The sequence below is a fragment of the Muntiacus reevesi genome, chromosome 2 (assembly GCF_963930625.1).
Source record: "Muntiacus reevesi chromosome 2, mMunRee1.1, whole genome shotgun sequence".
NCBI classification, from domain to species: Eukaryota; Metazoa; Chordata; class Mammalia; order Artiodactyla; family Cervidae; genus Muntiacus; species Muntiacus reevesi.
The window spans coordinates 28,084,634-28,101,717 of record NC_089250.1 but is presented as its reverse complement, the minus strand read 5'-3'; the positions used below and the strand labels follow the sequence as shown (position 1 = coordinate 28,101,717).

The 17,084-nt window shown below is 42.9% G+C and overlaps 1 protein-coding gene across 3 annotated transcripts in view; it reads left to right on the top strand.

The window, feature by feature from the left end:
* The window catches only part of FRMD4A (FERM domain containing 4A), a 360,038-nt gene that overhangs the window by 27,408 nt on the left and 315,546 nt on the right, over window positions 1–17,084 (top strand). For 2 of the 3 annotated variants that reach the window (XM_065921128.1, XM_065921129.1), the window contains exon 1: window positions 8,932–9,105. The exons of the other annotated variant lie outside the window; for it this stretch is intronic. In XM_065921128.1, coding sequence (XP_065777200.1) covers window positions 8,947–9,105 — 159 coding nt within the window. In that variant the 5' untranslated portion in view covers window positions 8,932–8,946. Of the gene's footprint in view, window positions 1–8,931; window positions 9,106–17,084 lie in introns of those variants that run through there. 3 annotated transcript variants of the gene reach the window in all.

The window sequence follows — 17,084 nt, the reverse complement described above, 5'->3', positions numbered from 1 at the left end:
TTATATCTTTCATAACAAATCAAACAATAAAGTCTCAGCCAGTTTTCCTTACAGATTTTCAGATGCTTTCATGGCCTGGGTAGGTGTTATTATATTTTTTTCTCTTGCATTGTTAAAGGGCGTTACATTTCTTTCCATCGCCTGTTTCCCTGGCCTGCCTGCCTGTGCAATTTTAGGGTTGCCAATTGAGAAGGACCTCTTGCAAATTAGGAGACACAGTGAGCCTTGGATTAAGTGTTTCACTTATATGGGCTGCTTGGCCTCTGTCAGAAATTGGGAAGACATAGGAGCGATCTAAATAAAAGGAATTTTATTTTCAGTTACTTATTTGACTGCATCAGGTCTTAGTTGTGGCACACTGGTCTTTCGTTGTGGTGCCTAGACTGGCGCTTGGGCTTTCTAGTTGTGGCAGGCAGGCTTAGTTACTCCATGGCACGTGGGATCTTATTTTCATGACCAGGGATTGAACCTGTATCCTCCACATTGCAAGGCAAATTCTTAACCACCAGGGAAGTCGCAGTAAAAGGAGTTTTAGGTTGGTGGATATGGGTGCCTGCTGGAGCCCTACTTCCTTCCCATCTGTGCACTTGTACTTCGGCAGGTCTCAATGCACCTGCTTCTACCCGCAGATCATTATGCCCCGCTAGGAGCTTGATCACTGCTGTAAAGGGAAGGTTGTGAAATCCCCTGGCATAGGCAAAGGGAGGGGGGTTTTTCCTTCCAGCCCTATGTCCAGCTGTGAAGCCTTGGCTTACCTTTCCTTATATTCTTTGATCTGTTTGCTTTCAGCGCCTAGTTTCTGGCCTACTCGAATTCTACATTCATTATCCTATTATGTGCAGATTTTGTGATTGCCTACTTTGAACTCATTGGTTCACCTTGGCCTTTAAACTCTTGGTGACTCCGAATATCTGTGACCACTGACATGATTTCCTAGCCATACTTTGCCTAGATCTCCAACCTCAATATAGTTCTTAGTTTTCCAAGCTCTGTTGCTAAATCCTAAGCCATTTCTATTATACTTGCTCAGTCAAGGATGCAGAAGAGACCCCACCACCCATAATCAGGTTAATTTAAATGGTTCTGAAAAGCAACACTCCAGATAAATATTTTTATCCATAAGAGATCTTAATGAGAAAGTATAGTAATAAATTCTTCAACAGTAGTCTAGGCAACTCTCTACATTAATAAGCTGAGCCTAAAACAGGCCTAATTTGTATATATTAAAGGATTTGCTTTTTGACTCACTTCAGTTTTGTAATGCAAACATCCAGTTCTTGGAATGATCCAATCGTCTTGATCAACTCTACTAAAGAACTCATGGTTATTTTTTGTTTTGTTTTATGTGTTTGGGGGTTTTTCTGTCATTACTATGGATCTTGTTCATGAGAGGACTTTTATTAACTCTAGAAAATGTGACAGACTAGAATAAACGTGATAGACAGATTTATTGCCACAACCATGTAGGAATACCATCTCTGGAACCAAACATAACTGTGGGACTTCTGGCCTAGGTGGTACTAAGGATAAGGATACAGAGCCCTGGGGTAGGCCAGGGGGGTGGTCAGGAGGTAATCTCCTAGCTGGGTTCTTCTGATGGCAGACATCCTTTATTTCTCCGCTTTCTTTTCCCCTTGGGAAAAGCATTCCAAGAAAGCAAGGGGGAAACGTAACCTAGAGAACAGCTTCCCAAAGTCATTATCTCACCAAAATGGCATCTGATCTACAAAAGCGGCATTGACTCCACTTCCATTAGCAAGGCCCTTCCATCCGCATTCATCAAGCCTCCAGCATCATCACTGTCATAGTGTGTCATGTCTTCACTACTCAATAAGAAAAGGATACAGGGCTAACCCTGTACACCTACTCTGAGAAACCAGAGCAAGAAGAACCACAGACGCTCCTGTTACAGACCTTAAGCTACTCCAGGGTAGATTTTAGGAAGGCACGTCACCCAACAGCAGCAGGAAGAGCCACAAGCCTATGCTTTTATGTAAGAGACACATTTTCATTCATTCCTTGCCATTTCTATTCTTTCTCTGCCATTTCTATTCTTTTTCTACCATTTCCAACATTTCTGTTAAGCTCAAGACACAGGTTTTTTTAAAGTGGATTTGTTAAATTAGAAGAAATTTTAGAGAGGAACCAAACTTCACTAGAAATGAGTAATAAGTTTTTAAAACCTTCTAACATATTATGAACAACATAAAAGTATAAAGAACATCAAGTCCACAGTCGAGGCAAGGGTTCAGAGGAATTTAAGCTATCAGTAAAAAAGTAAGTGTTCTTTTTCCCAATTTACCTCTTACCAATTCTACTTGCCTTCCATTAGAAGGAGAAACATTAACTTTCTCCTCACTGAGTTTCCCTCAAACCACTTCACAGCATCTAGACACAGATTTTCTAATGTCTTCTTGGTTCCCCCTTGGAGGGAAAGTTATCTCTCGCAGCTCTCCTCTGAGCAGTAACTCATCCTAATCCCCTCCATGAGAAGGAAGAGGAGATAGTTCTCAAGTAGCCAGCAGACCCTGCCCCAGCTTTATAACTCCATTCCCAACAGGCCCCAGACCCTTCCAACTGCTTACAACCCCTAAACAAAACAATGCATTTATTTTTTCACACTAAGGCTGTGATCTTATAAAACAGTATATGCTGTTTTGCAAAGTATATGCTCAAAAAACATCCTTGACCACTGAGTTCCATGGAAACCAAGTAACAGATTAAGAAAGAGAGGAGGTGGGGGCGTTTAATATCTCTTCAGGGTCTGGACTGATTTGGTTCAGGCAGCCCTGATTTTATTTCTGTGGGGGCCTGGCATGTATCTGAGAACTGACTTTCTTTCGTAACCAGGGTAATTGACAGGATGACATCACTTTTACGGCCCTAGGATCCCTTGTATAATGGTTTTTAGCGCTTAGGGGAAATATTTCTAAACATAGCTCTTGGCGTGCAGCTCTGGAGCCCTTAAACCAGAGGGCAGTCCTGCCTCTCTGCTACTTTCCCAGGGACCCAAAATATTTTTATGTACACAGCCAAGCATTTTTTTTTTTAAATGATTTTCCTACCCCTAAATGATCAGAATGAGCTCCCTAGCATTTTATTCCCAGGTTGAGGAACAATGACGCACTGATGACTCTGTCAGAGCTGGGACATTTTCCAGACCCAAATATAGGATTCAGTGTGTTAGTGAGCAGTTCTGAAACGCCTCAGAATTTCAAAAAATTGTTTGGGTTTGGGTTTTGCATGTCGCCCACTCACTTCATCAGACAAGTGCTATTTCTAAATATCTTTTTCCCAAAGAACTGGCACTGGGATTATAAAGTGACAAATAGGAACTTCCAAAAGTGTTCAGACTTTTGCCCCAAATGGTAGGCATGAGAGTGTCAGGAGCAGAAGAAGAAGGATGGGGAGGGGAAATTCTGGGCTCTTCTGAGACTCCTGCCTCTGTATCCCCAGAGCCCATTCACATGCTTGGGGCTAAGTCAGGAAAGACGGCAGGCCAGCTCTTGAAAAGTGGGCACTGCCTGCTGGCCCTTGTGCCCCACCCTACCCAAAGGCCATGTCATAGAACCCGACCAGGAAAACACGATCGCTTGACCCACCAGAACAGCTGTAATCGAAAGGGCAGATGTTAACAAGGCTGGCAAGGATGTGGAGAAATGAAAACCTTCACACACTGCTGATGGGAATGTAAAATGGTGCAACAACTATGGAACACAGCTTGTCAATTCCTTAAGAGGTTAAACATGGAGATAACACAGCAATGGCACTCCTAGGTAGCTGCCTAAGAGACATGCAAAATGTACATCCACACAAAAGCCTATACATGAATGTCCATAACAACATTATTTATAATAGCCCCAAAGTATAAACAACCCAATTGCCCACCAGTGGATAAATGGATTAACAAAACGTGTTATCTCTACACAATGGAATTTTATCCAGTAAGAGAAAGAAGTGAAGTGCTGATACCAGCTACAATAGTAATGAACCTTGAAAACGTGCTCAGTCAAAGAAGCCAGGCACAGAGATTATACTTACATAAAATGTCCAGAACAGGGAAAGCTATAGAGACCGAAAGTAAATTAGTGGTTGCAGGTGGCTGGCGGAAGGAGGGAGAAAGATGGGAAGTGGTGGTACCAGCTGATGGGTATGTGGTTTCATTTTGGGGTGATGAAAATGTTCTCAAATTAGATCATGGTGATGGTTATAGAACCCAGTGAATATACTAAAATCCATTGAACTGTATACTGTAGATGAGTGAAGTGTATGGTATGTAAAATATATCTCAATCAAGGATTCTTTTTTAAAGAATACTAACAAAGAATAATGGGCCAACTTCATTTAAAGAATGAAGCTTCCAGTTCTACCCAGACTTGCATTTTGGTTATACATGAAGATTTTAAAAAAAAAGCATTCAATTGGTGGAAAGAACTAAATGTGCAATAGATTTCAGCCTGTTTGGTCCTGTGATAGAACCCAGGGTGGGAGGGAGTGTGGGGGAATATATAATAAAAATAAGAATTAGTGCTAAGGGCTGGTAAGGTCTGTGACACAGAAATATTAACTGTACACAAAACCCCATAGAAATCTGCTCTCTACAAAACCTGAAGATATGGTTGATGGGTGTTTCTGAACACATCCCTGTTTTTTGCCTCGCTCTTGTGGATTTTTTTGTTTGCTGGCATCTTCTCAGGCTCACTTCAGAGTAAGTTGCCTGTTGATCCTTTTTAGTTCTTCCAAGAAAGCAGATGTGGCTTTAATAAGGCGTTAATTCTGGCTGAAATGTCGTGGCATTGGGTCTCAACCAGACTGGGCCTTGATGCTGGAGAAACTGTCCTTTCCCCTCCAGTTCTACCAGCAAAGGATAACATAACTCATCTAAGAGAATCTTTTAAAAACGGCTATTTGTGCCTCCCGGTAGCTGAATTTAACCTAACATAGAGTATAGCCAGTCAATCTTCTGGCTGACATTTTCTAAAATAGATGTCACTAAATAATCAGTGAATAGTTAAGACGGGTTAATTAGATTGCATTTCTGAACATATTTCTTTGGTTGCTATAAATAGACTTCTCCCCCTGTGTGCCATTTCCTGTGTCTCTGTATACTTGCAAATTTTGTTCATAATGACGCTAGGCATTACTTCCAACTTGAGTTTTTCCAAATTCTTTTCAAAGTAGTAATTATGTCTGAAAACATCCCTTGAGTCAGGCAAAGACAATTATTGCTTTAAAAAAAAAAATCCCTCTGTCTTTACAAAAATAGTGAGGAGAGTCTAGGAGCAGAGATGGAATACCCAAAAGCATGGAGATAGAGAGAGCTGGAGCAAGGGTGGAGCAGATGGGGGAAGGGATCCAGGCAGAGCCCTGCTCTCTGCCCCACACTCCCTGGGAGGTCCTGCCCACCTCTTCCTGCCTTTGCTCTATGCAGGAACTCCTGGCTTCACCAGGCTTGCCTCCCCCTGGAGTCGGTTCCCTTCCCAAAGGTGGAACCATAGGACCAAGACACCAATTTTATCAGTGATGTTCCCCCAGGGAAGAAAACAGGCACACACAGCAACTGATCCAATTCTGCCAACTAACTCAAGACTTGGACTCTTTACCCCAAACATTAGCAAAGAAGTTCACGAAAGGAGGGGTGATGCAGGATGGATCTTGACTATGTCTTCCCAACATCTCATGGTCCTGCTCTCCATTTCGATATCCAGCAGGTCACCACTTCATTAATCCTGAGACTTGGTGATCAAATGTCTAAGGGATAAACCACCTAGCAAGCTAGTTTTCTATCATTTTCAAAGAAAGAATAACGAAAGTGATTAAATGGAGTTGGGAGTAGTAAGACAAATCCAGGTCATTTGTTGGCTTGGTGAGCCCTGGGGTCATGTCCCAACATCTGCACAATATCCATGTGGCCTGGACAGGTCATTCTGACTTTCCCCTCTGTAATATGACGGTACAAAGACACACAAACACACAGAGACACACACATTTATATCTAACTGCTCTGAGCATCATAATTCCCTTTAAAGACACAGGGCATCATGGTTGATGGTAGTGATGTTTGCATGCACATCCTCAGATGCCATCATGGAATCTGCCCTGTGAAAGTCTGAATTAGTGACTGAAAGTCTAGGACAGAATCAGATATGATTGAAAAGACGGGGCCAGTGAAACCAGGTAGCATCTTCCACCAGCACTAGGGCATGACCTGTCCCTGCCATCTGTGCCTCCCCAGGCTCAAAGTCATCCACTGGCATGACCAGGCTCAAGCTGCAGGCTCTAGAGCCAGTCCCCGCAGTGGACGGCCCTGTCCCTGTGTGTACCAAAGACTTCAGGGCAGTGTGATTAGGCCCTGCTGTTCTCAGGAATTATTATGTTTATATTCAGGCATATTTTTAAAAAATTTATAAGGGCACCTTTAGACTTCAAAGAGAAGGCAATGGCCACCCACTCCAGTACTCTTGCCTGGACAATCCCATGGATGGAGGAGCCTCGTAGGCTGCAGTCCATGGGGTCGCGAAGAGTCAGACACGACTGAGTGACTTGACTTTCCCTTTTCACTTTCATGCATTAGAGAAGGAAATGGCAGCCCACTCCAGTGTTCTTGCCTGGAGAATCCCAGGGACAGAGGAGCCTGATGGGCTGCCGTCTATGGGGTTGCACAGAGTCGGACACGACTAAAGTGACTTAGCAGCAGCAGAAGACTTCAAAGATTCCCAGACTATAAGCTAAATATATATTTAACTATAAAGAAATGTTTTGATCACATTATTTAACAATAGTGTGAAACAGAACCTTTAAACTGGTCCCTATCCTTTCCATAATTACATGCTCTGGATAAGAGCCTGGTTCACGGCCAATATCCCCATGGAGATATATGAGCTTGGGGACATAGACAACAGCTTACTATGATATCGCTTGCCTTTGTTTCTTCTTGAAAATACCAAAGCAGTTAGCTAATGGTAATAGAGCAGTCACTTTCCATATACTACTTTTTAAAATTAATTTAGCTTCTTTCTCTTTTTTTTCTTTCTTCCTTCCTTTGTTCCTTCCTTCTTTCTTTCTTTTACTTGAAAGTGAAACTATCTCTGCTGATGTCTTTGTAGAAAGACAGGATTCCTTCATAACCACACCACTACCACCTTTTATTTTGGGGTATGTGAAAATAAAGGAATGATACACAGGAATAAAATCATGCAGTTTTTCCCTGAAGCCCTGACCACGGGAAAATGATAAAAATCATCCAAAAATATTGTCAGTGAAAGTGGTCTTCACATATTCATTAAATGAATGAGTGCATGAATCCATAGCAGAAGGCATTCCAAAAAGGTGATTCAGAGAAACACAGATCTGGAAATGATCTCGAGAGTTTTATACTATCAGTGATGGATAGTATCCTAGAATTACTTGATCATGGGAAACCTCCCCCAAAATTAAGATCAGGTACATGCCACACCCTGCATTATCCACTTTAAGTATATACCCTGACTTAATCCTCACAACAGCCCTGTGAGGTTGGTATGCTTTCCATCTTACAGATAAAGAACTACTAGGGTTGGCCAAAAAGTTCGTTCAGATATTTTCCATAACATGTTATGAGAAAACCTGAGTGAACTTTTTGGCCAACACAATAAACCAGAGAAGTTAATGTGTCTGAGGTCACACAGTAAGTGGTAGGGCCGAATTCAAACTCAGTTATTTCTCGCATCAGGACACTCGAGGAGGTAGTGAGCTATGAGTTCTGTGGGTTATGTTCTACTACTTTTCGGATGATAGTAAAGGTTCCAGTTGAAGAGACAAGATAATCAATATAAAGGATGTGCAGAAGGCAAATATGCCTCAGTGACTACCACACACTCAAAATGATGTTAAGACTAAACATGCTATTTCCTTTACTATACAGGTTGTGTTATGAGCTAATCTTCCCTCCCCTTCTCACTTTGAAATCTTGTCTTTTGGTCAGTAAGCTATTGAACTAGATACAGATGCCCTTCTGAAAGATGGTTTAAAATAATCAAAATAATAATCAGTAATAATAATTACAAAAAATCAAAACTAATTTGATTGACATCTCAAAGAGTTTTATTTTGTTGAACTGGATGCCCTTCCTTGAGATAAGGTCACCACAAGATTTATTTAATACATGATAAAGTCACAAGAGCATTTATAGAAAATGACCCATCACGGGGAAGAGGAGATGGGCCACCTTTATCCCCTTTATCTTCTCTCTTCTAAAATCTCAGATGTGGATATTACATCTAGCAGATAAGTTTTCTTACTGCCCTTCTCTCCCTAACCTAAACTTGGGAGATTTCCAAAGTAAATGCCTGGATTTTTACAAACTGTCGACAGATATAGCAGTTTTTCCAGTGTTGATTTGGGGAAAAAAAAAACAACAACAAAAACTGCCCTTTTGGTTTTGCCATGCAGGAACTCTGGTTCTGGAAGTTTTAAAGAGTTAAGAGTCCGGATGGAATGCCTTGGGAATGTTGGCAGGAGGCTGAAAGTCCATCCCCTTTGCTTCTCACCCTGGGTGGAATCCCGGAACCATGAGCACACAGTGACGACTCCGGGTCCACATTCTTTCTAAAATTCTGTTCTGATCTGCCCCGAAAGTCAGCTGAGTGTCCTCCGAGATCCACCGAGTGCTATTATCTGCAGGGGAGGCTTATTTTTACCTTGTCCTGGAAGAGTTTCTGGAGGCAGGGGGAATATTTAGGAGCTGTTAGCTCGTCCTTGTGCAGAAACAGTCTCTGAAGACTAGTGAGGGTGCTGGGGAGGGAAAGTAGGGGGTAGGACAGAGGCCTCAGTGGAGGCAGTTATTTGGGCTGCATTTTTCCTGGTCTGATGACATCTCAGTGACATTTGAACTTGGCGTCAGGAAAAGAACACAGCCCTGCATATGGGGCCTGGGACCAGAAGGGCAGAGGCGGGGTCTTGGCTGGCATGGCTGCGGGGCCGCTGGGCTCTGAGGACCTGCTGAGTGCCTGGAACCGGCTGGTGTGGGGCCTGACTTGCCGGGCTTTGAGGACGTGCCGAGGCGGGAACGTGCAGGTCCTGCAACTGATGCTGAAACCATGGTGCATCTCCAGGGCTGTCTACCAGGTGGGACCAGAAGCTCCTCTTCTGTTTCTTTGTAGCATGAGAAATTCGTGGGGAATGGTGGGACAGGGACTCAGCTCTTGTCCTTTCTGTATCATGTGTAATAAGGGGAGGAGTCCACCTTCATCTGGCATCATCTTCTAGGTGCCAGGCAATGGGAGAGGTGTGCTGTAAGCAGGATCTAATTAAGTTTTCCGGACAACCTGATAAAAATGGGTGTTTATGGCACCTTTTGGAGATAAGGTTATTAAAACTCAGGGAGGGATATAAGGTGTTCGGTGTTACCCAGCTGATAAATGACAGAGCCCTGGGATTTGCACCCAAGTTTTTCTGGCTACAAAGATGAGGATGCCCTCCCCACAAGTTCATGCTCCTCTCACAAGAGATGCTGTTTTCTCAAGGAGTGTGTGTGTGTGTATAGGGGTGGCGAGAACCTGATGAGGGGTGTTGGCTGGCAGGACAGGAAGTGAGGAGGGAAGAGCACTGAGCAGCAATATCAAGTCCCCATCCTCCCCATCTTCACCTCCGTCTCATATGGTAGCTTCCCTTCTCAGACATTCCCACACAAGTGTGAGAAATGGGGAAAGTTTTCTGCAGCTGGGTGACTCTTCTGAGCCCACTGGCTGGGGACACAGGGCTCTTAAAGAGGGAGAGGGTCTGCTTTCCCACTCATCCATCCAGACTGGTGGCATGAAGCCAGGTCCCTGCCGACCATGGGGATTTCAGTCCTGATAGCCCAGCCCAGCCTGAGAAGAAGGATCCAGACTGACTGAGAGGGTTGGGGGAGATGAAGGCAAAAGAGCAAAGGGCCAGCTTTGCCCCTGCCTGCTTCTTGGAGGCAGGTGTCCCTAGCTTGGCCTCAGTTAATGTTTTCTTGCAGTGCTGTTTCTTTCACTAAGTTAGCTTGAGAGGTGTTGGCCCCCTCTCTGCTTCCCACACTGCCTGGAAACAAGCAGGCACAGCTGGCCTTTGTATTCTTAAGCATAATTTGGCTGCATATAATCTCTTAATGAACCATAGTGGCTAAACACAGGGCCCTGCAGCCACCCTTCCCCCCAGCCCTCCCGGTGGACTGTCCATACTTGCACTGAATGGACAGCTTCTTGGAAGATAAGCCCAGGCGCCCTGGGTTGGTTTCACGGAGGGACACAGCCTTGCCAGAACCCCTTCCTCCTACTTCTTCATCTGCCTGTTGGCAGATGGGATGACGACCATTCAAGTCGTTTCTAAAAATGAGGATTTTTTTCCCCAGAATTCTTGTGTTTGAAAGGCATATGCCTATAGTTTTGCTGTAAACAGCAAATAAGGATGTCTATGTCTATAATAGATCATATATAAAAGAAACTTGAAAGAAGTCTTCCCAAATTTGACAAGAATCTGAAAAGTCTTTAGAATGTTTCCCATGACAAACTGTGATTCTGAAAGACATCTCGGGGCGGGGGGGGGGGGGGGGGGGGCGGCGGGGAATCACCCAGATGGGAGATACAAACAATAACTAACATGGCTGGTTTGTCCATTTGAGGCTCTTTTTAAAATCTTGGTTTCAGCTTGGTTTTGAGGCTAATTGCTTAAACCAGATGAGTCTGTCTTATTTGTTGCTAATTACAACTGAATTTGGGAGTCCTGGCTTCTTACCTCTGTTTCCCACTTTCTGCTTTATTATAATTTTTATTATTTCTTGGCTGCACTGTGGGACAGGTGGGATCTTTGTTCCCCAGCCAATCAAAACCATGCCGCCTGCAGTGGAAGCATGCCAACTGCTGTGTCTCCAGGGATGTCCCTCTCCCACGTTCTTTTTTCTCCTATTTTCCTCGCTTATGTTTCATCAAGTTATATAAAAATCAGGATTCTAAATCGAGTGAGCAGGGTGCACTAGCCCCATGTCAGTGGGCCTTTTTAAGACTTTCCTTCATGTTATAAGTGTACTGGAGAGAACATGGAATTATTGGCCACCAGACCTGGAAGAGACCTTCCTCCTGCTTCAACTTCAAGTCAATTCATCAGGCGCTTACTGAATAGGAGTTTTACACCTGGCCCTTGGGAGGCAATTGGGACTCAAAAGCTAATCACACCTCATGCTTGTCCATGATTTGTCTCTGGCCATGCCGGACTGGTCAGCCAAGCCAAAGTGGTCAGCCTAGAGGTCAGCTGCCTATGACCCACATGGCCTGTCTGCAGCCAACAGGTAATTCCCACAGGTGGATTTGAAAGGCATTTGTGGAGGGGAAAGGAAGGGCGGCAGGTCTAAATGAGTTCACTGACCTATGAGGTCACATTGACCAGTTAGCTGTCTGCAGAGCCAGGCTAGGGGTCTTGGAAAAGAAAGTGTAGCTGAACTGTTTATAATAGCCAGGACATGGAAGCAACCTAGATGCCCATCAGCAGATGAATGGATAAGGAAGCTGTGGTAACATATACACCATGGAATATTACTCAGCCGTTAAAAAGAATTCATTTGAATCAGTTCTAATGAGATGGATGAAACTGGAGCCCATTAAACAGAGTGAGGTGAGCCAGAAAGATAAAGAACATTACAGTATACTAACACATATATACGGAATTTAGAAAGATGGTAACGATGGCCCTATATGCAGGGCAGAAGAAGAGACGCAGAAGTACAGAACAGACTTTTGAACTCTGTGGGAGAAGGGGAGGGTGGGATGTTTCGAAAGAACAGCATGTATATTATCTGTGGTGAAACAGACCACCAGCCCAGGTGGGAGGCATGAGTCAAGTGCTCGGGCCTGTTGGGCTGGGAAGATCCAGGGGAATCGGGTGGAGAGGGAGGTGGGATGGGGGACCGGGATGGGGAATTCGTGTAACTCTATGGCTGATTCACATCAATGTATGACAAAACCCACTGAAAAATAAAAAAGAAAAAAAAAAAAAAAAAGAAAGTGTAGCTGAGAGCAAAAGACAACTGTACTGGACCTGAGTGGACTATTCAGTTCAGTCACTGAGTCGTGTCTGACTCTTTGCGACCCCATGGACTACAGCATGCCAGGCTTCCCCATCCTTCACCAACTCCCAGAGCTTGCCTCAAACTCCTGTCCATCGAGTCAGTGATGCCATCCACCCATCGCATCCTCTGTTGTCTCCTTCCCCTCCTGCCTTCAAACTTGCCCAGTCTTTTCCAATGAGTCAGTTCTTCACATCAGGTGGCCAAAGTATTGGAGTTTCAACTTCAGCATTGGTCCTTCCAATGAATATTCAGGACTAACTTCCTTTAGGATTAACTGGTTGGATCTCCTTGCAGTCCAAGGAACTCTCAAGAACCTTCTCCAACACCACAGTTTGAACGCATCAATTCTTTGGCGCTCAGCTTTCTTCACAGTCCACCTCTCACATCTATACATGACCACTGGAAAAACCATAGGCTTGACTAGATGGACCTTTGTCGGCAAAGTAATGTTTCTGCTTTTTAATATGCTGTCTAGGTTGGTCACAACTTTTCTTCCAAGGAGTAAGCGTCTTTTAGTTTCATGGCTGCAGTAACCATCTGTAGTGATTTTGGAGCCCAAGAAAATAAAGTCTCTCACTGATTCCATTTTTTCCCCATCTATATGCCATGAAGTGATGGGACTGGATGCCATGATCTTAGTTTTCTGAATGTTGAGTTCTAAGCCAACTTTTTTTACTCTCCGCTTTCACTTTCATCAAGAGTCTCTTTAGTTCTTCTTCGCTTTTTACCATAAGGGTGGTGTCATATGCATATTGGAGGTTATTGCTATTTCTCCCCACAGTCTTAATTCCAGCTTGTGTTTCATCCAGTCCAGCATTTCTCATGATGTACTCTGCATATAAGTTAAATAAGTTTAAATAAGCAGGGTGACAATATACAACCTTGACATACTCCTTTTCCTATTTGGAGCCTGTCTGTTGTTTCATGTCCAGTTCTAACTGTTGCTTCTTGACCTACATAGATTTATCAGGAGGCAGGTCAGGTGGTCCCATCTCTTTCAGACTTTCCCACAGTTTGTTGTGATCCACACAGTCAAAGGCTTTGACGTAGTCAATAAAGCAGAAGTAGATGCTTTTTCGATGACCCAGCAGATGTCGGCAATTTGATCTCTATTTCCTCTGCCTTTTCTAAATCCAGCTTGAACATCTGAAAGTTCACGGTTCACTTACTGTTGAATCCTGGCTTGGAGAATTTTGAGCATTACTTTGCTGGCATGTGAGATGAGTGCAATTGTGCAGTAGTTTGAACATTTTTTGACATTGCCTTTTGTGGGGATTGGAACGGAAGGAATGGGGGTGGACTGAAGGAATCCTAAATGAGACCTACCATCTCCTGGGCTCCTTCACCTATTCCCAGGCCCATTCGCACTGGCAAGTAGGTTTGGTTTAAATGGACACGCAAAGCAAAATACCTGCCTGTCTTCAGAAGCTCACAGCCTCCTGAGGATGAGTCAAAAAACAAATAGAGTTTTCAAAGGAAGAGTGGAGAGAGTAACTAATTTTGCTCAGGGAAGATTTTTCAGATAGTCTTTTTTCTCTCCTAGCCTGTGCCTTCTCCATTATAGAATATAGCTTAGCCAAAGTGTAAGGGGAGGGAGGGAGGTGGGAGGGGGGTTCAGGATGGGAAACACATGTACACTCATGGCTGATTCATGTCACTGTATGGCAAAAACCACTAAAATATTGTAAAATAATTAGCCTTCAATTAAAATAAGTAAATTAATTTTTAAAAAGTATAAAGGTAAAATAGGACGTATTTGTGAAAGTGTGCTGCAACTGCTGAAATACAAATGGAAAATATTGTTGTTATTTTTATTGAAGTATAGTTGATTTACAGTATTATATTAGTTTCAAGTGTACAACACAATGACAGTATGATTATGGATTATTGATAATAGTCCATTTAAAATTATTACAAAATAATAGTAGTATTTCCCTGTTCTGTACAATATATCCCTGTTGTTGATCTGTTTTATACATAGTAATTTGCACCTCTTAATCCTCTACTCCTTTCTTGCTCCTGCCCCCTTCCCTCTCCCCACTGATAACCACTAGTCTCTTCTCTGTATCTGTGAATCTGTTTCTGTTTTGTCATATTTGTGTTATTTTTTAGATTCCACATACAGAGTGATATCATACAGTATTTGTCTTTCTCTGTATGACTTATTTTACTAAACATACTACCCTCTAGGTCCATTCACATTGTTGTAAATAGCAGAGTTTCATTCTTTTGTATGACTGAGTAGTATTCCATTGTGTGTGTGTGTGTGTGTGTGTGTGTACACATACATACCACATCTTTATACACTCACCTGGTGATGGACACTTATATTGCTTCCATATCTTGGCAATTGTAAATACTGTTGCTATGAATATTAAGGTATGTGTATCTTTCCAAATTACTGTGTTGTTGTTTTTTTTTTTTTTCAGATGTATACCCAGGAGTAGAATTGCTGGGTCATATGGTGGTTCTATTTTTAGTTTTCCGAGACACCTCCATACTGTTTTTCTCAGTGGCTGCACTAATTCACACTCTCACAAATGATGTACAAGGGTTCCTTTTGCTTCACTTCCTCACCGACGTTTGTTGTGTTCTTTTTGATGACAGGTTGCTTCCACGTCGTGGCTATTGTAAATAGGCTGCTGTGAACGTTAGGGTGCGTGAATCTTTTCACATTAGTGTTTCCATTTTCTTCAGCTATATACCCAGGAATAGAATTGCTGGCTTGTATGGCAGTTCCATTTTTAGTTTTTCATTATCATTTTTTTAATATGCTGTATCCTTACTGTTTTTTATCTTGGGGAAAATTCATCAAGAGCAGAGTGCCTTTAGGAATAGTAAAGGACAAGGAAGCCTGGCATGCTGCACTCCATGGGGTCACAAAGAGTTGCACATGACTTAGCGACTAAACAACAATGTACAACAATGAACAATGAATATTTTTTAATAGACTGTATTATAATAATAAATACAGTATATTTTTTATCTTGGGAAAACTTCATCAAGATTGCCTTTACTTACTAGTGGTAAGGTGATGAATGGCCATTTTTATGTATTTTGTTTAGGCAATTGTCTAGGGAAAACTCTCTGCTTTCCTTTACTCTCATGCTGCTCTCACACTCACAATGCTTGTGATGTGGGTAGATTTTCCACACCAGGCAATTCTGACACTAACTGCCTATAGGCAGCACAAGTTCAGGTTAAGGGCTCAGACTGAGGACTGCCCTACACTTCAGACACCAAACATACATCCCATTTACCCACAACTTCTGGCTGACTTGTCTACAAATCGGAGGTTCCCATGGTCCCCTCCTTGGATTTGGTCATTTGCTAGAAGAGCTCACAGAACTCAGGAAAACACATTTACCAGTTTCTTACATGACAAAGGAAACGAGAAAGGATATAGACAAATAGCCAGATGGAGAGATTCGTAGGGCGAGGTCTGGGAAGGTCCCAAGTGCAGGAGCTCCTAGCCCTGTGGAACTGAGATGCACTTTATCCCAGCACATGGATATGTTCATCAACCCAGGAACTTTTTGAACCCCATATGTTTGAAATTATATGGATGCTTCATCATGTAGGCATGCTCAATCATTAGCTCAGTCTTCAGCCCCTCTCTCATTCCCAGAAGATGAGGATGGAGATGAAATTTTTAAGCTTCCAGTCATGGCTTGATCTTTCCAGTGACAAGTCCCCATTCTGAAGCCATCCAATAGCCCAACAGAGTCACCTCATTAAAGACATTCCTATCACTCAGGAATTCTAAGGGGTTTAGGAGCCCTGTGTCAGGAACCAGGGCTGAAGTCCAAATATAAGAACAAAAAATACTCCCAGTGCTCTTCTCTTCAAGGAAAAATTACAGGAGTTTAAGGAGCTCTGTACCAGAAATGGAAGACAGAAACTTTTTTTTCTGTTATTTCATAGCAATGCTTTCTTGGTTGACAGTTTCTCCATTGCCTGAAGTGATGGCTATCATTCCCTGGTTGGACTTTTGATTCTGTTGGGGAGCTTTTAAAGCCACCCATACCCAGATCTGACTCCCAGAGATTCTTGTTCAATTGATCTGGAGCCTATGTATGTATATTTTTTAAGGTTGCTAGGTATTTATTGTGCAATCCAGTTGAAGAGCCTCTGAGCTGAAGGAAGCTCATTCTACTGTCAGGTAGTAAGCAGGTGCTTATTTTCTGTGCCTATGAATCTATTTCTGTTTTGTAAATAAGTGTATTTGTATCATTTTTTAAGGTTTCACATGTAAGCAATATCATATGACATTTGTCTTTTCCTGTCTGGCTTCCTTCACTTAGTATGATAATCTTGATCATGATAATCATGTTGCTGAAATTTGGCTCCCTGCATTTTAAGCCTGATTTCTCCGATGTGGAGGCCACATAGTTCCATAACCAGGTGCTGTAAGATGTAGTAATATCTGGATAAGACCCCAGGCCCTGTACCTTTATGGACAATTCAAGTTAAGTCAACACTTGGGGATGAGGAGTATGACTGAAAGCCAATCCTTCAACGGCATCATCCATTTCTATCTTTTCATGTGTGCTTAGTTGCTCAGTCATGTCCAATTTTTTGTGACCCTGTGGATTGTAGCCTGCCAGGCTCCTCTGTCCATGGGGATTTTCCAGGTAAAAATACTGAAGTGGGTTGCCGTGCCCACCTCCAGGGGATCTTCCCAACCCAGGATTGAACCCAGGTCTCCCTCATTACAGGCGGATTCCTTACGTCTTAGCTACCAGGTAGTCCCATCTTTTCGTAGATAAGCGGAAATGACCGTGAACTTCAAACATATATTCTTTTAACCCAAACTGCTTGTATCACAACTCAGCTGCCCCTGAAGTGAGCTCCAGAAAGTGTCCATGGCCATTCCAAGGCTATGTGATCAGGAAGGGAAGTTTAGCAGGGGGAAGGTGAGTACAGAAAGAGACAGTAGACATAACTAATTGCAATTATAATAGCTCCATTATACAACTGTGACTATGTACACATTTTACCAGCAATCATCCTAGAGCCC